This window comes from Squalius cephalus (assembly GCF_949319135.1).
Source record: "Squalius cephalus genome assembly, chromosome: 16".
NCBI classification, from domain to species: domain Eukaryota; kingdom Metazoa; phylum Chordata; class Actinopteri; order Cypriniformes; family Leuciscidae; genus Squalius; species Squalius cephalus.
In genome coordinates this window covers 8,489,263-8,513,387 of record NC_137137.1, presented here as the reverse complement: position 1 = coordinate 8,513,387, position 24,125 = coordinate 8,489,263, and the positions used below count along the sequence as shown (strand labels likewise).

Here is a 24,125-nt window from a genome sequence, read left to right as displayed (position 1 = left end):
TGACAGCATGTGGGCTGCAGTGTCTTTCAGCGGGACGAGTCTGACCTGCTCGGCTGAAGTTAAACAAACAAACTACAGACAAGGGAAAAGGAAAGACACGCCAATGGTGTGAAATGGCCTGTGGTTGATTTCAAAATGTAATTTCCCGGCAGTGTTCTATGACTGTGGGGGGAAAACATGATGGATGGTAAAAGATGAAGACTGATTAATTATAGATGACAATGTAGGCAGCAACCTGTGAAACTAACACAATCAAATTAGTTTATTCTGCATACTTGAACAAACAAAATGCACAGCCATACCTATCTGAGCATGTCTGTCCAGTGAACTATAAACTTTTTAGCTGCTGTTTTATACCATAAGACAGGCCTGAGAAAAGTTGTTTAGTACAACCATGAAAACAGTCATAAACACTCAGCGATTCTAATCAGACTTAATGACTCTTTTCCTGGTGCCACTGCTGATCCATTGCTCCAAACACACATGCTAATATTGATTTATTAGTGTTTGATCTCCTCATGAACACATTCTGGGAAGTAATATGAACCAATGACATATAAACTTACATAAAACTAATCTAATCTTATATAAACTAATAAACTAAAGGCATAATGATATATTATAATGAATAAGGATGTGCGCACACACCCACCCACACACACACACTCTCTGGCAGGCCAAAAAAAAAAAAGAAAGTCATCACTGTTTGGCCTTAAATAAGCAAATGCTTAAGAGTCTATCATTATTGCTGTGATTATTACGTTTCTAGCATGTTACATGTTTGGCAACAGATCTTCTAACCCTAATTGAGTCAATTAGGCTTTTCATTTCTTAAACAACCATGTAGGAAGACACATCATGACCATTTTCCAGGATCACAATGTCAAGATGCATAACCTCAAATTGTGAAAAAACGGAGGGAGTTCAGCATGAAGAATAATTTTCACACATGAACTGGCACCTCTGAGTTCAGACCTTAAATTCATTAAAAAGCCTTTGGGATGTGCTGGAGGAGACTTTACAGAGTGCTGGACTCTTGCATTGTCAATACAAGATCTTGACAAAAAAAAATGATGTACCTCTTGATGGAAATAAATGTTGGTGTTATTTACATCACATCAATTTTTGGACATGATCTTGTCAATTAGGGTAAGAAGAACTGTTGCCAAACATACAACATGCTAGAAACATCATAATCACAGCAATAATGATCCAATGATAGACTCTTAAGCATTTGCCAATTTTAAATCCAAACAGCGACTTTTTTTTAATGGCCGGGAATTATTCTACACTGATTTTGATTAATTAATATTCCAAATGGCTTCCTAACGTTCAGTTTGGAGAGGTAGTCCATCACTCTAAACTGCTTGAATGCACCAGTGAACCACAAAACAAAGAAAGATCTAGGTCATGCCATGTATCACTGTCATAAAATGAGTTCTGTAATGTTTACTGAGGATGTATACATAATCTGATTAGACGGAATATCATAAGCACAAAGCTACACGAATTTATGAGAAGAAAAGCATCACTACCTTAAAAATGTTTTCTCCAATGTTTGAGCTTTTGCAGATTTAGCACCACAACCTAATGTTTAGGCCAAGATCCAACATGCAAAATACTTGAAACTAAGGGAGGCAGGAAAATACAGCATGAAAGAGAGAGAAAAAAGTTACAACAAAAACAATGAAAATTGTGTGTGTGTTTGAATTGAAGGTGGCTGAAAACCTGGTCCAGCGTGATGGAGACTTTCTGATCCGAGACTCGCTGTCCAGCCCGGGAAACTATGTCCTCACCTGCCAGTGGAAGAACACTCCTCAACACTTCAAAATCAACAAACGAGTAGTGGCCATGAATGAGGCCTACTCACGCATCCAGTACCTGTTTGAGAAGGAGGGATTTGACAGTGTCCCCGCGTTGGTGCGATACTATGTGGGCAACCGGGAGCCGGTATCTGAGGTTGTCGGAGCGATTATCTTTCAGCCAATCAACAGAGCTCTGCCTCTGAGATGCCTGGAGGAGAAATATGGAGTTGGATGTATACGTGTAGAGGCGGGATACTCCGAGAGAAAGAGCCTGACTTCGAAAAGGTTGAGTCTGAATATCATGAACGGACACACCCAGGATCACACCCTCAGCCGTGGGAACCTCCTCAGGTGAGAGAGACACAATCATATGGCCCTTTCCACTATTATTCATTGCCACACTTTACCGCCAAGAAGAAATACTCTGGAAGGCTTCTGAATCACAAACGTGAGGAAATAAGAGAGATTAATTCATTTTACTCATAGAATTTACTAACGATAGATTCTAGTTCTCAAACGGTTTGGTAGATTTGGCCTTTTCAGAATCTCTATTTAGGAAAAAAATCTAATTTGTAATGCGTGTAAATTAGCTGTCCAAAAAAAAAAGACCAATAATTAGTTCCATTCATATTTTCAACACTTGGCTAGAAAGTACAACATACATGTAGTGGTCCCATTAGTAAATGTTTAATATACTAGTAAATATTAGTAAAAAAAAAATTATTCATCTTTGTTAACGTTAGTTAATAAAAATATAACCGTTTATTTTTAGTTCATGTCAGCTCAGATTCATTAAATAGATTATATTAATTAATGTACAAGTAGATGTTGAAATTAGAAATTAGAATTATTTTAACTAATGTACTTAACTAATGTTAACCAATGGAACCTTATTGTAAAGTGTTACCAATTTAGCTCATGTGATTTAAATTTTGTTTCAATCTTTTTAAACAATTTCAGGTTAAAGGAAATTCTGTGGTTTGACTGCCCTCATCATGAATTACAAAAGAAATATATCACAAATAAACCATACTAGAAATACAATTTAATAATATTTGCATTATATAATTGGGGTCTACTCTGAAAAATGACAAGTCATGATTTTACAAATTCCCCTCAAATCTATATGATAAAATGTATATAATTTTGTCAGCAATTATTGGATCTTGTGGTATGATTAGCAAATTCCATTTCTTAATGGCAATCTCTTGGAAATCCTTGACAGTTTTTGCTCATAAGCACCCCAACAGGAAGTAAAAAAGGCATTATTTGTATTATTTATGTGGAAATATTCATATGTTCATTTATTCAGTCCTGCAGTGTGTGACATCTTCACATTAATTTAAAGAGATTTTAAGCATAAATAAGCATTAAATAAGTGAAAGTTTTACTTACTTGTGCAGATTCAGCATATGGGAGTCCTAACTTTTTGGAAACAATGTGTCAAAATAGCTTAAATTTGAGAATGGCATTAAAATGATTGTGCAGGTTGCATGAACTCACATTAATTCAGAGACTGCATGGAATTTGTACTTTAAAAATTCATATCACACCACAGAACCTTTAAAAACTCAATTAAAAGTGGTGTCAACTCTAAAAGATTGGTAGAGAAGACTTTAAGTGACCCGTCTTTCTCCTTCACAGCAACAAAGATAAATGTGGGAGTCAACCAGCATGTCTGAACCACGTTCAGGAGAGGAGACGGCCACTGAAGACCCATCAGTCGGAGAGCTTCCTCCCTATCGGTGAGTGCCTGTCAGCTCTCATCCCCGTTGATACCCCGTCACACCTCCAGCCCTCCGCTGATATGCACGTCTGACAGCCCTGAAAACCAGTCATCTTTCTCACATTTACTTTGTGCCAAAGAGAAAGTGATTCTCAAAGTCAAGCTGACATTCCCGCCTTTGAAATTCACTTTGTTACTGATCGTTAAATGTGTGAAATGAGACGTGGGATTGAAATGCAAAATAAAATGTTTTGTGGAGAAGAATGAAAGTGGAGATGGAGATAATTTATGCCTGTGTCAGTGGAATAAATATGGTTATGCGCAAAACGCAGCTTTGCTGTCCATGTCAGGATCCAGAGTGCTGAATATGCATAGCCGTGCAGAATGCCAAAAGAAAACGTACACAAACAAGTCCATCTGTCTATTTTAATAAAAAAAAAAAATTGTGATATTATGGATATGAATGAATTCCTTTGCTTTCAGGCTGTAGACCCCAGGCTCAGGTTCGGCATATGGAGCACCAGCCATGCCCCAAATCCCCAGTTTTCCGAACAGGAAGTGAGCCAGCTCTGAGCCCCACAGTGCCACGCAGAATGGACTTCGACACCCAGCCTGGCGAGGCCATTCGTGGATCTGACAGCCAGCTGTGTCCCAGACCGCCCCCTAAACCCAGCAAGGTTCCCACAATGAGAGTATCCTGCACCCCGGGCCTGAAGACCCTCACCCCACCAGTCCCCCCGGTAAAGCCCAACAAACAGCGACGGCAGCATTCGGGTAGCTCATCGAGTCCAGAAATAAGCTACTGTGAGCTGAGTCCATGCAGCTCTGCTGACTGGGAAAAGATGAATAACTCACATGCTAACAGCTATGTGGAGAGGTTAAAGACTGAGGAGGAGTTAAGGAGAAGTGATAGCAGCATTAAACTAGATCGTAGCTCCTACCATAACGCCATTGAGGCCCTGGAACACGACAGTGAGGAGGATGTGGATGAAGAAGAGAATGGCAAGAAAGGTTTCCAAAGACCTGTGTTTGAAACTGAATCAGCATTCAAACCTGGTGACGTCACCTTCCGGCTTCTACCAGTGGAGAACAAACCATTGGAGATGACAGTGCTGAAGAAAGCCAAAGAGTTGTTCATCAGTCAGGATCCAAAGACCATCGCCAAACACATCCTGAAAGCAGACTGCCAGGTAATATTAATTATGAGTCTTTGAAGTCGACATAAATCTAAATTAATATTTATTCTTTTCAATTCGTAAACATTAGTTAATGCATTAGATGTCCTGAATTACAAATGAAATAGCATTTATTAATCTAGATTGTTAATTTATAAAAATACTAGTAGTCAAATCGATTCACTGTGATTAATCGCATCTAACATAAGTTTGTTTAAATAATATATGTGTGCATGTATATACTGTATATGGATATATAATATGTACACACATATATTATATAAAAACATTTTTGTTAGATGCGATTAATCGATTTGACAGCACTAAAATACACATTGCTCATTATTAATTTATGTTTGTTCATAATACATTAATGTAAACGAATACAGCTTGAAACGTTAAAAATGTGTTAGTATATGTAGAAAATAACATAACCAACATTTACAAAGGTTTTAATTGTATAGTTCATGATACCTAATGGATTAACCAGTGTTAACAAATTTGACCTTAATTCGCAATAACCATGCATTGTTTTAGGAAACAATTACTGGTAATGCAACTTAAATGTCAAAATTTAAAACGGCAATTTAAAGTATTTAAATCTATCACAAATTGTTTATTTGATGGCTTTCGATTTCAAAAAAATTGGAGGGAGAGGAATAAAAAAAATGAAAACGAAACAACAACAAGGAGAAAATCAAGAAAGATGAAAACAGAATTAGGGATAGTCATCCACACCTACTTACTGAATACAATCATGACCGACAGGTCTGTAATTACGCTCTGGTTATGTGAGTCAGCCTATTCTTCAGGATGAAGACTGGTTCTTCCAGCCAACCAGAGGACAAGACCACAGTTGTGCCACACAGCCAGGGCTAAATGTAGATGAATCCAATTAAAACGCCTTTTATACATGTGACTCTCCACATATCTTACTGCTTCTGAAAGAGGCTCCAGATTGTTGTCTGTGTATTTGGGAATGAAATCTTAAACTGGAAGATTATGCCAGTCACAGGACCAATGTTATGGACGATAAAACATCCACCCACAACCCAAATTTAGAAACCCTTCACAATCACAGATTAGCTTCTGTGCAATACTTTCAACTCTGGATGTTACTACCTTTGATGCAAATGCTGTGTGTACATGCTGCAGGTTGCCAGGATCCTGAATGTTTCTGAGGAGCTGAAAGGTCAAATGAGCGTGACCTCTGGGCTGGAGCTGGTCACCCTTCCTCATGGGAAACAGCTGCGGCAGGACCTCATGGAAAGGTAAACGGATGCTGTTAACACGTGATCTATAAAGCAGATTTCTGATGATATATAAGGAGTACAACTCTTTCAGAGAAATATTAACTCTTTGAACGTCTTACATGCATATATAGGCCACACATTTAACATGCATGGCTGGTTCTTTTTAAAAAGGCATAACACCATGGCAATTGGAGTTGCTGTGGATATCCTGGGGTGTACAGGAAGTCTGGAGGAGCGAGCAGCCACCCTAAACAGGATCATTCTGGTCGCTCTAGAGCTCAAAGACTCGATGGGAGATCTTTATGCCTTTTCCTCCATAATGAAAGCACTGGACATGCCTCAGGTACCCAACAGCTCCTTCTATCTGCCACTTTCGGTTGACTTGCACTAGAGACTTTTTTCCCTCCGTGTATGCGGTCAACATGCTTTAATCTGTGTGATCTTTCTGTTATGAACAGATCACCAGACTGGATCATACGTGGACTAGCTTGCGGAGAAAATATACACAGACTGCCATTATTTATGAGAAATCTTTGAAACCATTCTACAAAGGACTCTATGAAGGAAGTGGTGAGTTTTTGACAATAAAGCATGTTTCATGCCCTTTATACAGTAGGTCACCTTTAACTAAGTTCTTGTCCTTGTCTTTCCAGCTGAAATCCCACTGAGCAATGCCAGTGTCCCGCTGCTAATGCCGCTGCTCACCTTGATGGAGAGGCCTGCAGTCACCTTCGAAGAGATGGACGTCTGGGAGAACAACGACCAAGGCTGCGAAATCATGTTCAGGCATCTGGAAGGAGCTCGTGCTGTTGCACGCAATGCGGACACCTACACCTGCAATGCACAGCGGATCCTCCAGGGTAAGACAAGGACATTAAAAGTCATTTCAGGAGAAACATGTGGTGCTTTACTTTGAGGGAATTGGTGAGCAAAACACATTGAGCTGTTCAGGTCGTCGAAAATTAGCATTTGCAAACTGCAAACCGTGGACACACACACTCGGAGCAGTGGGCAGCCATGTTTGCTGCGGTGCCCGGGGAGCGATTGGGGGTTAGGTGCCTTGCTCAAGGGAACCTCAGTCATTTCCTGCCGGTATTGAGACTCGAGACTCGACTTCAGGTTACCAGTCTGACTCTCTAACCATTAGGTCAAGACTAAAGTCCAACACACCTATATCCAAGAGAAATGGCTTCTGGATAGAAAAAAATATACATAGACTTGATTTCATCCTTGGGTATTGACTGGATCGTATGAAGTTGGGAGTTGCAGCAGATCTGAATGCCATTTGTGGAGGATATTTAGTGAGACACGTCATGAAGAGAACAGACATCATTTCCAGGGGAAAGGGAGGTTAACATTATTGATTAAAGATCAAAAGGGGATATGAATTAAAAAAAATAATGATAAATTTATAATAAACACTAAATTCTGTAAAAAAAATTGTTTTTGAATTCATGGCGACTTTAATAATGATATTTCATTTTCTCTCCAGACTTCCAACCTAATGATGACATGTTGGAGATCTTGAGGACTGATTTCCAGTTGCGTCTGCTCTGGGGCAGCAGGGGGGCGGCCGTGGACCAGACAGAGCGATACGACAAATTCAAACTCATCCTCACGGCCCTGTCCAGAAAACTTGAGCCTGCAGTCAAACACACAGAACTCTGAAAAATGAGGCACGCACTTTGTACAGTATATTAGACTCTCTGAGCAAGCAGAAACTGAGAAAGCAGAGCAAGGTCAAAGGTCGCCTGACTCTGTACCTAAAAAAGATGTTCTCTAACATAACGTGAGCTTCAGAAGATCACGTGCAGCTTGCAAGTTGGAAGCCATTCATGAGCACAAATGGCACTTGTCTATGGAGACCTACTTTCTTCCATATGCACCTTCCAGAGGTGTGTTGTGCTCCACACCTATGACTAGTGAAATGGACAGGTACCAGTTTTACCTTCAAGAAAAGAAGGAACGGTACGTAGAATATATCTAATGGCCAATACATTATCCACCCAAAGAACTAAAGATAAAGTTGGAGGCAAAGAGCACTTCATGAGGTGTATGTATGGGGTCAATCACTTGGCATATGAAGTGATGGATAAGAGAGGACTGGTATTACACCTTCAAGACACATTTTCAGCACTATGAAGGAACAGGATATAGTAAAGCTTGTACACTTTTAGAAATGTCATGAAACCCATCGGTCAAAGCAGTGTTGATCAGTTTAAAAATCCCACATGGAAAAGAATGTACATAATCATTAGTGAACGCATGTGAAGGCTAGTTTGTGTAATATATTGTATGAAGTAATATTGACCTGTAAATAATCACCTATAAATGAAATATTCTGAAAAATATTAAATAAATATCTAATGAATGGTTTTTAATTGTTACAGAAATGTTTTCATATACACGGGTCAGTGAGATTTCTTTTAAGCAAGGATGCATTAAATTGATCAAAAGTCACCATAAATATCTTTATAATTTATTTATTTTTTAATTAAAGATTTCCATTTTAAATAAACACTGTTCTTTTGAACTTTATATTCAAAGTTTCCGGGGAATTTTTTTTTTATCACAGTTTCCACACAAATATTAAACAGCACAACTGTTTTCAACACTGATAATAATAATAATAAAAAAATGTCTCTTGAGCATCAAATCAGCATATTAGAATGATTTCTGAAGGATCATGAAACACTGGAGAAATGATGCTGAAAATTCAGCTCTGCCATCACAGGAATAAATTACATTTATTAAAAAAGAAAAAGAGAAAAGAGATATATTTATATATATATATAAACTAGGGCTGTCAAACGATTAATCGCATCCAAAATAAAATTTTGTTTTTACATAATATATGTGTGTGTACGGTGTATAATTATTTTCTATATATAAATACACACACATGCATGCATATATTTAAGGAATATTTGCATGTATATACTGTGTATATATATTTATATTATATATAATTTATATTATATATAAATATTTTATATATAAACGCCACATTTTTCTTAAATATATATGCATGTGTGTGTATTTATATATAGAAAATAATTATACTCTATACACACACATATATTATGTAAACACAAACTTTTATTTTGGATGCGATTAATCGCGATTAATCGTTTGACAGCCCTAATATAAACTCATTATTATTATTATTACTATTATTATTATTATTATTATTATTATTATTATTATATACATACAAACATACATACCCACACACAAATTTCGAAATTGTTCACGATTTTTGAATAAATGCAGCCTTGGTGACCCTAAAATGTCTGGTTAAATTTTTTTTTTTTTTTTTTTTTTTAAACTTACTGACCCAAAACTTTTGAACGGTAATGTGTGTGTGTGTCTGTACAATACATGATGCACTGCATATACAGGTTAGAAACTTTGGCTCCTGATAAACAAATACCCAGCAATAGCGATGAAATACAATGTGAACTGTAGGAATGTAAACAAAATACAGCATACAGACTAAACTCAAAAGAGTGAAGAACTCCAATAAATGACAGGCAGGATGAACGAGACAAACAGACATAAGTATTTATTTCTCGGTTGCTCTTGCTCCAACACAAACCCCAGTATATAGTGGTCAACGTTGTCTTACTGTACAACACATTCACACAAAATCAAGCCTTCACATCTGACATCATTCACTCCCTAATAATCCAATTCAAATGCAACAGGGTAAAAAGTGCATCGGTTAAGACCAGGGTCCTACTGAGAACAGAGTTCAGACAAGAAGAAGAACTGGTTACAAAAAGAGTACGGCACGGTTCTTACAAGCAAAGCCTGGAAGTAATTTGTTAAAAAAAAAAAAAAAACCTTAGAAAAAAAGTCACAATAAAAACATTCATTCTGAAATAAAGATGTTAATACATACAGTTTAATGATAAAAACTAACTAGGTATATACATATGCATATATGCATACACAGTTTTTTATATGTAAGAATCACATTCACAAATACACGCACTTGAGATCGGATTCTGGAGACGTGTGGTCCTCGTTAGTTACAGTGAGCATGTTCTTGCACATGTGAAACCAGGAGCTGGACTAGAAATGGAGAAAGCACCACAAAGAGCTGGCAGCCCAAGAACAAGCAGTTTTTTGGGCATAGAGGATCAGATAGACCCCTATATGCTTTTAGTTTCCATACAGAGGCCCGTAATTAAGGCAGAGATGATGGGTTGGTGTTCATAGGTCCTCGCTGGCGTTTCCTCCGCTTGTTTTATATGGTGTTGGGTCCCCCTGCTGGCCAAATGCAGAACTGCACCAGGCTCCTTCCATCCAGCAGACTACGCAAAGGGGGCGGGGCCAGTGGGTGGATGTTGTGTGGGGACTGTTGCAATGGCTAATGTAGCACCATGCTTCCTTTACTCTGATTGGTCATGCTTTAGAGATTCATATCATGGTTAACGTGGAATGCATCAATGAAGAAACGCGGTCAAAAGAGAAACGGACACACAAACAAGACGTACGTAGTTGAGATAAGTGGTTAAATCTACTAAGGGCTCAATTTGTCAGCACGGAATGAGGAACGAAAGGCTGTGGATCATGCAGGTGCATGTTATGATGAACATGAAATGATGGTACAGGCAAAACATTCCCCTGAATATGTTAGTGCCAGGCAACGACTCTCTTTAGGTTCTCCAATATCCCTGGAATGTCTGCTGCAATGGAATTATGTTAATGGCCATGACAAACAGCATGCACACATGCAACCTGCCCCAACACAATCTCGGTCTTAAAATCGCCCCACCGCCCCACTAACAGCGAGTCCCGTCCACCAAACACCACAGAACCCCACTCATCCAATCAGGAACCTATAGCCACAGAGAGAAAAGAGAGGACAGAGTCATTGACAGGTCCACCGACAACAAAGTTTGACCAGCGAGAGAAAAAAAGATAGAGGGCGCTAGTGAGCCAGCCAAACTGAGTGCTGCTCTGAAGTTACACATTGTTCTTGGATTATTTTGATTAAATCCCAAATTAAAAAGGAAGTTGCGACACCACAAGTTTAACGAGAAGAGTAGCACTCGCAGAGAGAGTTGAAGTGAAACAGGTTTGGCGCTATGATGAGGGGAAATTTAGCTGCAAGGACATAACACTTCGAGGAAAGGTGGAAGAACTGGAAACTGCATGAACTGAAAGATCAGAAGTACATCAATGTATCCTCAAACTGAATAGAACAAATGATTGGACTGTAGTAACAATGCAGAGATGCTCCGAGTAGAGCGTACTTAAGTTTCAACATGTATAAAAAAAACACAGAAATCTTAACAATCAAGAGCTGATTAAAGTTTGACAAAGTTCTCTCACGAATATAATGAGGAACTCATCTCTCAGACAAACAGGCATTTGAAAAGGAGCCTATGCTTTTTGTTCAGTTTTGCTCCGATGATATAAAACTGATTAAAAACACTTATTAAAATGGAATAAAAAGCGATAAAAATCTCTACAAGTCTACAGATTGATCCGCTGCAGCAGTCGCAGTGTAGAGGGAATACAGTCACTTTCGACAGTGTGAGTGTGTTTGTCCTCGGGCTCACACAGTGAACAAAAGCATATGGCAGTCAGATGAGCTGCACTTGATGAGTCACGGTAAATCTGACCCATGTATGATGTCATAACTAGGTGGTGATGCCGTGGGTGATGTCATATGTAGGTGACCGCACCTTTGCTGTTTTTCTCCAGTGTGATCTCCACGTAGGACGTGGGCACGTAGCCCTCCACTCCGCTATTTTTCCGAACCCGCGTCCACCCGTCGCCTTTATCTTCCTCTATGACGTACAGCACCTCGTTCTCGTTCATAACCAAAGTGCCTTCGTTAGAGCCTGAGGAAAAAACATATTTTAAGGCCTTAACCAGTGTTCTGAGATGAGGAGGCCTCAAAGTTTTATTTAAATAAATCAAATGTAAATTATTTGTAATGTAATTAGTCTTACATTCATGCTTCCATTAACATAAAGCATAAATCTTAAGTGAATTATTTAGTAAAAATCTGTCATTTTGTTGTATAGTAATTCCTGTGGGCAGAATTGGTTGGTGAAACTGTTTTTTATGGATCTTTATACTCGACATTATGCCACTACGTTGTCAACAGCGCTTAACTGGTCCTAAACGAGGAACGTTTAAAGCAAGCTGTTTTTGTACCATCAAAAGAGTAGAGAGCTTTGCAGTGGCCGATGACTGGGAGAGGATCGTCATCGTCAAACTCGTCATCAAATTCGTGAGGGTCTGGCTGTGGTGGAGACCGATGCTCCTGACTGTGATCATCTGTGTAACTGCCTTCAGGGCTGAAAGACAGGAGAAAAACAACAGCCATTACGAGCCTTTACGTTCAGAGGCAGCGGTGTGACGTGTGGATCCACAAAGCACTGATGAAATGATGGTTTGGCATCTTGTGTTTTCAAATAAAGTGTTACATGAAGGGAAGCTGCTGTTGCACTGATACTAGTTGTATATCTTTTGGTTTACGTGCATCATGACTTAAATGAAAATAAAATAATATATATATATTTTTTAAAGTCTTTAATGCTCACTAAAGCTGCATTTATTTGATCAAAAATACAGTAATGGCGAAGCTGAATTTCAGCATTATTAAGTTTCACATTATTCAGGGTCACATGATCCTTCAGAAATCAATGCTGCTTAATATTTCAGGATTCTGTAATGAATAGAGTTTAAAGGAACAGAATTTATTTGCTAGTTTTAACATTGTAAACATATTTACTGTCTCTTTTATTGTGTCTTTGCTGAATAAAAGCATTCATTTATTTTAACAAAAATGTTTACTGACCTCAAACTTTTGAACAGTAGGGTATATTTCTATGGATTATCAGAAAATGGATGTTATCACACTGTAATTTAATATATATATTTCCATGTCGGGATATGATGATCTCATCAACCTCTTTAAATCGCTGCTGTGACTTTCTACTCATTTAGATCTAGAAAAACCGTGTAGAACAGCTCAATAACTCTTCTACGAGTGGGTTCAGGCACTTGTTAAAGGGATGACTGTACACAGGATATATACATTATAGTCTGTCTATATTGAGAATGCAGATAATGTAATCAGGAAATCCAGACCTCTCTCTGCCGTGGGGTGTGTGGTGGTTCACATCCGCACTGGGCCGCCGCTCACCACGGGATCCATGCTTCCCTTCAACCTCTGCCAGCCAACTCTGAGATGAAGAGAGACAGGTGAAGAGGGGTTCATGTCCAAATACATAGTCATTTTCAATCATTTCATGTGATGCAGCATCCGCATCAGGTCCATTCCTCCACTAGATGGCGGTGGCACACAGAGCAGCTCAGCTGTTTTATCTCAAATTTATCCAGATGTACATTCCCGGAGGCTGTGCTTCCTTATAAGACTGCAACAATAAGTCATTCCTCAGGGAAGGTTACCTCATTTTTATGGATCTCAGAGCGGAGTTTCTCCATGTTGCATATGGTCTCTGAAATCTTGGGCTGGAGACTTCCAGGATCTCCCATCTGAGGATTCTTCTCATAGACATCTTTCATTTTGTTAAGAGCATCTCTGTGACAAGGACAATTATGATTTTGAGATATTATTCTCTAGCTATTTAATAGGTTTGAAATAGTTTAAGCTGTTATCGTGCATGGATGCAAACAAACAGAAAATAATCAATAATAGCTATTCAAATTCAAATACATAATAATAAATTAATATTATTATGCTAAATTAAAAACGTTTTTAGTATGTAATAAAATTCTGGTCTTTATAATCTACCTTTGGTCCATTTCTTTCTGTAGTTCTTTATTTAGCTCATCGATCCTCTGTTGAAGTTTTTTGCGTCTCTGTTCAGGGGGAAGATGGCTGAGATCCTCTAGTGTTGGCGCCTGTACAAATATAGGTTATTCCAGACACAGTTGCAGTGCACGTGGTAAGACAGTCGCTCTAGAGAGAGATGTCCTTCCTAGAGCTTAATGGGCCTGTTAGCTTGCATACATTCCAATTTTGCAATTCATCTGAAAGTTTATAAACATTTAGCCACACTATAAGAAAGACATATTTAAGCTGTACAGCATGAGGAAGGAGGGGGTTTCAATGCAGTCATAGCATCCTAGAACTAAACACTCAAGTCTATTTTCAAACTTCATATCTATACTACAGCAGTCCAAAACACACATCACTTACCAGCTTTAAAGACCACTGAGAGGTTAAGGTTAGGTCACGCCATTTCAAAAAGAAACAAAGACAACAAATTGCTCATCAACATCAGTCAGTCGAATGCATTTTGACTGATGATTTTAGTCACGTTCACACAGAACGGCACCATCAGGATAAAGCAGGTCTTAATCGAGGTCTGACCTACTGCAGTTCCAGCGCAGTTCATGTTAGTCTAACATTGTTAATACCACAAAAGAGACATTTTGGAAGTCTGGTTAAAAACCTGAACCAGCCTGAAACCACAACCTCATCTTTGTTTTCAACATTTCCTTTTAAGCTAGGTTATAAAGTAGAAGCAAAAAGAAGAACAGGTAATAGAGTGGCATTTGGTTTTCGAATCAGTTATTCTGAACTACTAGGAAAAGGTAATCCATTATTATGGCCGTCGGCAGAGTGTTAGAGTTGCCGCCACAACAGATTATTTAACTAATGACAGCAATCATAACTTGATAAATTTGCAAATATTCAGTTGGTTTGTTGCACAATGATGTACCAGACCAAGAAAGTGTTAAGGAAACAAAGATGACGGTTGAGAGATTTCAGAATAGTTGTATCCGGATAGTTGAAAGACGTTCACAAATGTTAAACCTTGGCAAAAATCTCCTTGCGTCCTCATCAAACTGTACGTGAGCGGTCATCGCTCGCTCTGTTGTTTACAAAAGGATGGACTTGTATGGACGGGCACTTTTCTACAAAGAGATTTACAGCTGGATGTTAAACATTTTTGGTAAACAAAATCAGTTTGGTATTTATCCAAAAAGCTTTGTTCAGGATTTAAAAGATCGTTTTTCGAAAGCGTAAATATCCCAGACTATGCTCATGTAAATTCAGAAGAAAACCCCCTAATATTTGTAAATGTATTTCCCTTCTCATGTCTGTTTTACGGCGTGTTCACAATGACAGCGATTTACAGAGTTCAAGTAATTACAAGTCATCAATTTTCAATAAGAGAAATGAGCAACAGCAATCATCTCAATGTAAAAAAAGGTTTAGTTGCACACAAAGCAACTTGTAACATCAATGTCAGTGTGAACAGGTATACAGAAAAGAGCTACTGAGCTGTATTAAGTAATATGCAAACTTGCATGCGCTTTTAAAAATAAAGCAAGAAAGAAAGAAAAAAAAAAAAATTCACCCACCCAACACTTCCACCACCGTGTTCCACTGATTAACGCAACAAATCAAACTTTAAAAAAATGATGGGCACAGCTCTTTGGACCCAGATAAAGCCTTATTCCTTCACTCAAAAGAATCATATTTCGCTGTTTCCTCGCGTGCAGGAATTAGCTAAACCTTGGGTGAGAGAAACCGGCCCAAGCGCAAGCGGCAAGCGCTAATGTCATAATCACGGCAAACCCACACACACCAGGCCGACTCTTACCCCTCTTTTCACAGTTCGGAAGGATGGAATCATAGATTTTGCATTTCTCACTTCAGATTGATGGTTAGCCTTTCGCTCTTTTGTGAATTTAGGAGGCTGGATATTGCCAGAGGGGATACTTGGGCGGGAAGGAGGAGGGTTGGATGGGGGAAGCTGGGACAACAAAGATTTCAGGTGAACTAATAGCCAAACACAAACAAACGAACACGCAAATCTACAATCCCTAGTTAAATGACTGACTGAATGAAGTCTATCTGGTTAAATGTGTTAACTTTCATTACAATGAAGGGTTTTTAAAAACAAGAACTGCTTTTCAAGGGAAGGAAAAAATGTGAAATGTTCTTAAAAAAAGACAAAAGGGTCAGGAAGTTTATGTTGGTACTGACAGCGTAGGTCTGAAAGCAGAAGTTAAAGTTTTACCTAGCCATATAATCCTTTACTGTTCACACAAGCCAAAGCAGAGCGCCTGACGGTCATGTGGGCTTTTAATTTATTACCTATTCTTAGCAAATGAGCTTTACAATGGAACAGAAGTTGTTGAACAATGAAAATACCTTGGGTTTCTTCCCAAAAAGCCAGAGTTTGTTTTTGGTCCTGCTAATCGCGTGTTTGGGGTCCGGTTTGCCTCCCTCTGTTTTGGGGGTCCCGATGGTGCTATCTGATCCTGTTCGCTGGATGTTCTGACTGAAGTCTTCAAAAGGGAAATCAACCGGGGGTTCAAACCCCGACTTGAACGACTCCACTACAATCCCAGAATCCTGTGGGACAACAACAATATGCTTAGCATGCTTGATATGCTTTATTTAGAGCCAAGTGCAAGTATAATACACTACCTTTCAAAAGTTTTTTTTTTAAAGAAATTAATACTTTTATTTTTTGGGAACCAAATCAGCATATAAAAATAATTCTGAAGGATCATGTGATAATGAAGACTAGAGTAATGATGCTGAAAATACAGCAAGAATAAATATATACATTTTAGAATCTATTTGAATAGAAAACAGTTGTTTTACAGCATTTTGAACAAATAAATGTAGCCTCGGGGGACCATAAGATACTACTTTCAGAAACATAAATATCTTACAAGCCCTAAACTTTTGAATGCCAGAGTACATTTCATTTAAACGAAAGAAACACAGTTTCCTTGAACTCTGTCACCAGCATAACATATCTCTTTCTCGACTACTATTAAACCTTTATTTATTTGCCCTCTTGAACATCAATACTCAACTCAGTTACTAAGCTAACCTTAGAAACAGTAACGTGAGCATAATGGTGTAAGCTCATGGTTTGTTCATTTCAGGGACTGAACCAGCAACCTTCTGGTTATCAGTCCATACCTGTAGAAGTAATATTCTATAGAGGGAAAAAAAAGGAAAAAATGCACACAAAAAAAACAAAAAAAATATGAAGAAACAAAAAAAAGTGTGATTTAAGGCCATTGTATGAAGGAACAGTGAGTACTATAGTGTTTGTAAACTGTGAAAGTAGGCACAAGGAAAGATGGTTAGCTGGTCTGGAATGACTGTGTTTGACCAGGGTGTGGTAGCATTACAAAAGAGCTCTGGCTCCATGTCACCCGTTTAACAGCCTCTATGAGACTCTCTTGACCTCAGGATTCGAGCAGAGGGCATTAGGAAATCCCAAAACAACGTAAGCAAGCCCATAAATAAAACCGTGAACAGAATCAGGTCATAATCAGACCCAATTGGTTCGTCATTGGGCAGGTCAAGTACTGACCATTGGAGTCAGGAAGCAAGGGGAAAATAGGAAAAACAAGAGTGGCATGGTGTTAGGGGTGTTACCAAAGAAACTGATCATTTCTGAGTCTGAGGATATGAACAGCTCTGAGTAGAATCTTCAAGCTGCCACCTTAAAATTACAGTAATTAGTCAAAACGTAATCGCAGAATTGTTCCAAGAATAAAGAAAGAGTTGTGCATAAATTAGTTGGTTTAAGAGATCTGGAGGGGTCTCCTAACCTAGCTAGGAGTTGCTAAATAGTTTTGTTATATGTACAGATTGTTATATGTTCAACTAGATCTGGTCAGAAAGTTGGTAGGGCCATTAACTTAAATTGATTCGCACCCACTTGAGGCTGCGCATATAGTTGTTCATAAATAATAAGAGATTCTCTTGAAAACTAGCTAACAAATGGATAGTGGGAGGCCGGAAGTATCAGTATATAAGGCTTAGGCTACACTAAAAGTTACTTTTAGATTATTTATATAAAAAGCTCCAAGGTATTGAACACGCAAAGTTAAAAGTTATTTTTGCTAAGACTCCAAGTTAAAGCATTTCTTGGAAGTTCTAGTACAAAGTTTGGGGTCAGTAAGTTTTTCTTAGCAGCAATTTTGTATTAAAATGTATCAAAAATGACAACTTTTACACTGTTACAAAATATTTCTATTTCAAAATATATGCGGTTCTTTTAAAATTTCAAAGAATCCTGAAAAAAAAGTATCACTGTTTCCACAAAAAATATTAAACGGTACAACTGTTAAACATTGATATTAATAATAAATGTTTCTTGAGCACCAAATCAGCATATTAGAATGATTTTTGAAGGATCATGTGACACTAAAGACTGGAGTAATGATGCTGAAAATTCAGTCTTGCCATCACAGGAATAAAATTCATAAGGTGAACTTATTTTGTTCAATGAGTCAATATATCATCAATCTTTCTTACCCTGATCCACTATGGAAAGCCGATTGAAAGCGTTTACAATTTAGACCCAGCGGGATGATTTTCATGGGAAATTGCGTACATGCGTCACTCATCTGTGCGTGTCAAATCACATCCGGTAAATATAAAAAAGTTTCTCCAGCTACTTTGATGTGTGTATGGTGTGGGAGTGGCATAGGTTAGTTGTCACAACGAGTGAGAAAGGTTGACATGGAGCAGCTAAACCTTGAACCTCAGAGGAATCAGCCATTTAAAAAACACGCAGAACAGAGGAGAGTCTGCTGGCAAAAAGAGAACATGGCTGAGCTCGTAATAAAACAAGAATCAACATTGACTTGGCTTTTCGGAGATGGTGAAAGGAGAACTGAAGGATTTGAAATGTTGTAAAAGCGACAGAGATGGTGTTTTATTACTCAACAAGCGAGTAAGGTATTTTACTGAACAGATAAATTGCCATATGAAGCTCTTTAACAGTTTAGAGAATTCATTGTAAAGCATTATCTATTGTTAAGGGTCATATTCATCTGCACAGTCGCGCAGAGCCGTAGCACAACCAAAATAATGTTCTGCCACAAAATGCATGCCGTTTTGTTTAACTGCAAAAAAGTTATATGGTGTGCCTTTGAATTGTAATAATATTTCACATATTGCTGCTTTTACTGATCATAAAGGCAGCCTTGGTGAGCATAAGAAACATAAAAAAACCTTATCTACCCCAACCTGTTGAACAAGTCCAGGACAGAAAAAGAAAGAATGAGAGGGAGACTAAATGGGGCAGATAAAAATGTAATCAGCGGTTGCGGAGCCACACGCGACCTTTTCATAAGCATCAGCGCTGGCGACAGCACTAAGAAAATGAGCAACTTGATTCTCTCATCCTCCCATGCTCCCAATCATCCACTCCCTCACTTCCTCCCGCCTACTCGCCGTCTCCAATCCTCCCTTCTTTCTATCAGTGTAGTGGACTGGAGCTATCATCAAGATCGTAGGTACAAAATGACATCAGGGAGAACTGAACCAATGGATGAAGGGTGGTAATCAAAGCACGTTAGATGTTCAGAAGTTTAGAGATTTTTTGTTTGTTTTTGAAAGAAAGAAGCTCTTGTGCTCACCAAGGCTGCATTTATTTGATCAGAAATACAGTAAAATCAGTAATATTATAAAATATTAAAACAATACAAAATAACTGTTTACTATTTTTAAAATGTAATTTGTTCTTTTGATTGCAAAGCTGAATTTGCAATCAATGCCGATTTGTGGCTCAATAAACATTTCTTATTAACAATGTTAAAATGTCTTTACGGCAACTTATGTTGAAAAAAGTATTAAAGGAACCGTATGTAAGATTGTGGCCAAAACCGGTACTGCAATCACTTTCAAATTACTGTATAGCGGTGTATCCCCTCCTCCTCCCCCCTGACTCGAGGTTGCCAGTTAGGCTGCAGGATCCAGCAGGAACGTAGGCTGCTACAAGGAGCTTCCAATGGCAAGTGACGAGTCCTACACAGTAAGTTTTTTTTCTGTTAATTATGTTTATGCTTCATGAGAGATGTCACGACGTATTTCAGATCCATAACGAGGTCTTTTAGGTTTCGTAACGTTAGACATTTTTTATCCGACACGTTTGTAGCTGCAGCTGTGGTAAATAGAGCAGAGCTGGCAACCCGGATGCCGAAACACTACTGACTTCGTGATTGGTAGATATGTGGAGGGTGGGGCATCAGGCCAAAACACAACATGACAACATCAACATCAGTTGAGGGCTGCAACTTCACTTTTAAATGACAATATCCTGGCCAGACTACTGTTGTCAGTGATATAAGTATTTGAAATGAACATGATTTCTTAATGTCTAGTGACATATCAGGGCCATTTTATGATTAATTGAAATACATTTCTTACATACGGTTCCTTTAAATTCTTTTAAAAAAGCATTTACTGATTCCAAACTTTTGAACTTTTATATATTGCTAATATTTCATAATAAAACTTATAGATGTTTTACTAGTACTCAATTCCTTTTTGTAAGGCTCTTAAAAGTCTTAAGTGTTTCAGCACTTACCCTACGCTCATCCACATTTTTAGCAGCGGTCACCATGCCCTCCAGGCATTTTGAGACAATGGGAATGACTCTTCGTTCCACCTCGGCAAAACTCCGGTACGTCTCCCCAAGCTTGACCGTCCGCCGTTCATCCATGTCCTGCAGATTCTACAAGCACATGAACACAGAGGTTACAGAACTACATAAACAAAACTACAATGAGACGTTTTGATGGACACAAACCAAATACAGTCTATTACAGTGCTTTATTTGTTAACTAAACAGACAACCATTAAGGGAGGAGTTCACACAGAAAGCATGTTTGCTGTTAAAAACACGAGATGCAGGTCAGTAGATTGAAAAAAACGCACACAAGTAAAGATGTCCGTCTAGTGAACGTTTACATAGAAAAACAATAGAAAAGTTTAATAAACTTCAAGAACTCTAAAACATTTCAATTAAAATATCAGAAACTAAAGATCGGGGAAATCATCACCTTGAATATTTGAGGGATGGCCACGTTGAAATGTTTCCACTGTTCAGCATTAAAGTTCTGCAACTGGGCTGCATACTCGTTCTTGCTCTCCTCCGCCATGTGTTGTCTCAGATACAGCTGGGACTTCGCCTAAGACAGAATGAATGGTCATCTGTATTACTAATGCTTCAGGAATACAGCTCAGGCCTCAGGACGACTTCCAGTCTTAGGCCAGAAACTGCATTCAAGTGCTATTTTACAATGTTTTTACAAAATGGTTCAGACAACGTTCAGTCAATAATTATAAGAATTTATGTAGAGTATATCAGGATCACAGAAACTACCTTTTCCACCTCTGACTTTGTGGCGTTGATGTCATTGTCTAGCCTGTCGTAGATCATTTGTGATTTTTCTGCCTCTCTGCATTCCCGTTCAAACTTCTTTTTACTCTGTGAAATCCATACGGAAAAGGAGACACACAAGTTGATGGGCTCTCAAAACAGGCGTGAAACATTTCCTGCACTGCTATGTGAGCATTAGCAATCCTTCCTGCATAAAAACTGTCAGGATTTGATCTAGTAGCAACATAAATACAGATAATCTTAAAAACAAACATCCAAAACAGTACTGAGAGTGATAATGAAATTTGTGTAACTGCTTCCAGAGCATCTGTGTTTCATTTCGTGACAGTGCAAGAAAGAGGAATACCTATGTTATTACGACATGGTCATTCTCAATGCCAGATTCAGCTGTTGCTGGCCTTAAGCTGCAGCAACCTAAAAGCTGCAAAATACTCTATGAGACGCACTGACAGACAGGAAACGTACAGGATGCAGGAATGCAGTGCAGGGTATCAATTGGAGCGAGAGGGAGAATGGAAAGAAAGAGCTTGAGAAGATGAATGCGGCGCAGGAAGGTTTCCATTTGTGCACTGCCAACAGCCTTTGTCACTTCTTCTGTTTTATACTTGCATATAAACACACAGTCATCTGGATCTGTATAAATCTGGAGCCCAGGTCACAGCTGGAGGAGAGGTTGTGAATCGGTCACTTGCACTCAGACACAAACACAACTGTGCAACTAGCAGTACAAACACAATCAATCTTAAATAGGGCTGATGCTATTCCAAACTCTCTGTGTTTGATACCAGTACCTTGAATTCAATCAGTAGACTGAAAAAAGCGCACAGTTAAAGATGTCCGTCTAGTGCACGTTCACATTGGAAAACAATGGAAAAGTAGCACAGTCAAATGGAAAAGCAATTAATTGTTCATTGAAATAAAGCTGAAATAAAATATAATATAGATATTAGAAGAACAACTACAAAGAAAATTAGAAATGGCAACTAACTGGAATAAAATAAGTTTAAGTATTAAAATTACTCAAACTAAAACAAAGATAAATTAAAACTAAAAAAAGTTCTCCTTTCTTTTAAATTGTATTTAAAAAACAGCTAACAAAAACGACAAAAAGCACATCAAATTAAATTGAGAAAAGGAAAACTGAAAATAAGAAAATCAAAGTTAATTCAAAATATTAATGAAAACTACAATAGCTGATAACAGATGCTATTCCAAACTTTCTGTGGTTGATACCCATGCAAGTGAAATTTCATGCTTCTTGCTACCTATTTCCAATGTACAAAAAAAAAAAAAACATGCCATTGAATAATAAAACTTTGTAAAAATTGTCTCTAAATATTTATGTAAACACTGCATTTTTAAAAAAAAGAATAATTTCAAATAATTATTATAATTATTTATTAAAAGTAAAGTCACTAATTAAATTACAACAAATAACTAAAAAATAAAGATAAATTACATAAACATGTTTTGATGTCTCTGTAGTAGTATCAAGCAGTCAAATAAACATTAAATTAAACAAAAATGCCTGATTAACAAGGATGTATGGGCATATACATAACATAAGCCTATCATACAGACTGCACATAAGTCCAGATTGTGTACTCAGCAGCACTACTGATTTCTTTTTGAACCAGTACCAGTACCAGTACCAGTACATTACTTACATTGTCCATGTGTTTCCAGCACTGGTCTAGATACTGTTGGGTCTTCCGTCCCTCCTGGAGATGCTGTTGATCAGACACAACAAACAAATGTTTGAATACAACTTGTCTTGAACTGCACCAGTGTCTCAGGTGTATGTATTTGGCACTCACATGTTTCCTCTCAGCCTTCAGGTCCTGTGAGTACCTCATCAGCTCCCCATACACTTTGTGCCCCATCTCCTCGGCAACGACCTCTCGCTGACCTGCGTAGTCATTCAGCTCGTTCAGTATGGAGTAGAATGACAGACAGGATGTGAACCTGCCGGAGGAAAATATACAATGAAAAAAATACTACATATAATCTTGTTCATTTATTTTTAGTTCCATATCAGCATCAATGATTATTTCCATGGCAAAATCAAAATATTATTGACTTTTTTACTTATTAAATTGTTTTAGAGACAAAAAAAAAATAGAAAGACATGATACTTACAGCACTGCAATATAAACTATATGATCTTTCAATTTGATATTTGACAAAAATATCCAGTTCAATTTAATAAATCAAATTTTGCCATTAAAACAAATCAAATTTTGCAAGCTTATTTTGATTTGTTAAAATGACAAAATGAATATAGGCATTAGACGTCAACTGATATGTTTTTTTTTTTTTTCAAAGACCAAAGCAGGGTAGCTAATATAATGCTGACATAGACACAATTGAATTGTCAGTGTAAAACCCACTGCCATCACATTTAGATATATTAGAAAACTTTAAAAGACCTTAATGTGTATTTGTAGAACTTTTGAACCTCTTGCATCTGAACTAAAGGTTTACGCTCTGATATGGGACAATTTCTTGGACATTCAATGCCCTCATTAAAAATGAATTGCTTTTATCAGCAGTCGCACACAGCTTCTCCTCAGGTTGCTGCCATGGCCCCTGGGGGCCGGAAGTCTCTAGTCTATCTGTATGTTGATATTGACTAAGGGCCAGCCTGTAAGGCATGACTAGCTCACTATATTAAAAATCCCCCTTTACAAACACACAAAAAGATGTTCGTCTCTCCTCTTTAGGGATGCGTGTGTATTGCGAGGGCTGGACGGAGATGTTTTTGTCCAAAGCAAATGTCCCCCCCACCTCCAGGGTTGAGTTCTAATAAGCGGGCTGTCTGTACACTACATGAGGAATGTCCTGGGACAAAAACACAGGCTGGGAGAAATTATGCCTATCTAATGGAATTCATTACGGGATATGGGAGGGACTCGAGCTGACACCCATCGTATACTCCCCCGTTTCTGCTTTCAACCGTAATCTAGAGCCAACAGGGTAGAAACATGCTGGTTAGG

General features: G+C 38.1%; 2 protein-coding genes across 8 annotated transcripts in view; one reads left to right on the top strand and one right to left on the bottom strand.

Annotated features, from left to right (window-relative positions):
- The window catches only part of bcar3 (BCAR3 adaptor protein, NSP family member), a 66,541-nt gene extending 58,206 nt beyond the window's left edge, over nt 1-8,335 (top strand). For all 4 annotated transcript variants that reach the window (XM_079897283.1, XM_079897284.1, XM_079897286.1 and 1 more), the window contains 8 exons: nt 1,717-2,156; nt 3,450-3,550; nt 4,015-4,721; nt 5,862-5,977; nt 6,131-6,302; nt 6,418-6,529; nt 6,613-6,819; nt 7,452-8,335. In XM_079897283.1, the coding sequence (XP_079753409.1) occupies nt 1,717-2,156; nt 3,450-3,550; nt 4,015-4,721; nt 5,862-5,977; nt 6,131-6,302; nt 6,418-6,529; nt 6,613-6,819; nt 7,452-7,627 (2,031 nt within the window). In that variant the 3' untranslated portion in view covers nt 7,628-8,335. The remainder of the gene's footprint in view (nt 1-1,716; nt 2,157-3,449; nt 3,551-4,014; nt 4,722-5,861; nt 5,978-6,130; nt 6,303-6,417; nt 6,530-6,612; nt 6,820-7,451) is intronic.
- Nucleotides 8,336-9,284: 949 nt separating this feature from the next.
- Nucleotides 9,285-24,125, bottom strand: part of fnbp1l (formin binding protein 1-like) — a 47,025-nt gene continuing 32,184 nt past the window's right edge. Inside the window, exons 4-16 of one of the 4 annotated variants that reach the window (XM_079897311.1) lie at nt 22,947-23,094; nt 22,797-22,859; nt 21,112-21,216; nt 20,789-20,917; nt 20,314-20,460; nt 16,119-16,322; nt 15,565-15,717; nt 13,743-13,852; nt 13,397-13,529; nt 13,076-13,170; nt 12,137-12,279; nt 11,659-11,817; nt 9,285-10,806 (exon numbers count right to left, since the gene is read on the bottom strand). In XM_079897311.1, the coding sequence (XP_079753437.1) occupies nt 10,799-10,806; nt 11,659-11,817; nt 12,137-12,279; nt 13,076-13,170; nt 13,397-13,529; nt 13,743-13,852; nt 15,565-15,717; nt 16,119-16,322; nt 20,314-20,460; nt 20,789-20,917; nt 21,112-21,216; nt 22,797-22,859; nt 22,947-23,094 (1,597 nt within the window). In that variant the 3' untranslated portion in view covers nt 9,285-10,798. Of the gene's footprint in view, nt 10,807-11,359; nt 11,818-12,136; nt 12,280-13,075; nt 13,171-13,396; nt 13,530-13,742; nt 13,853-15,564; nt 15,718-16,118; nt 16,323-20,313; nt 20,461-20,788; nt 20,918-21,111; nt 21,217-22,796; nt 22,860-22,946; nt 23,095-24,125 lie in introns of those variants that run through there. The other 3 variants (XM_079897313.1, XM_079897310.1, XM_079897312.1) reach the window with 3 other exon arrangements.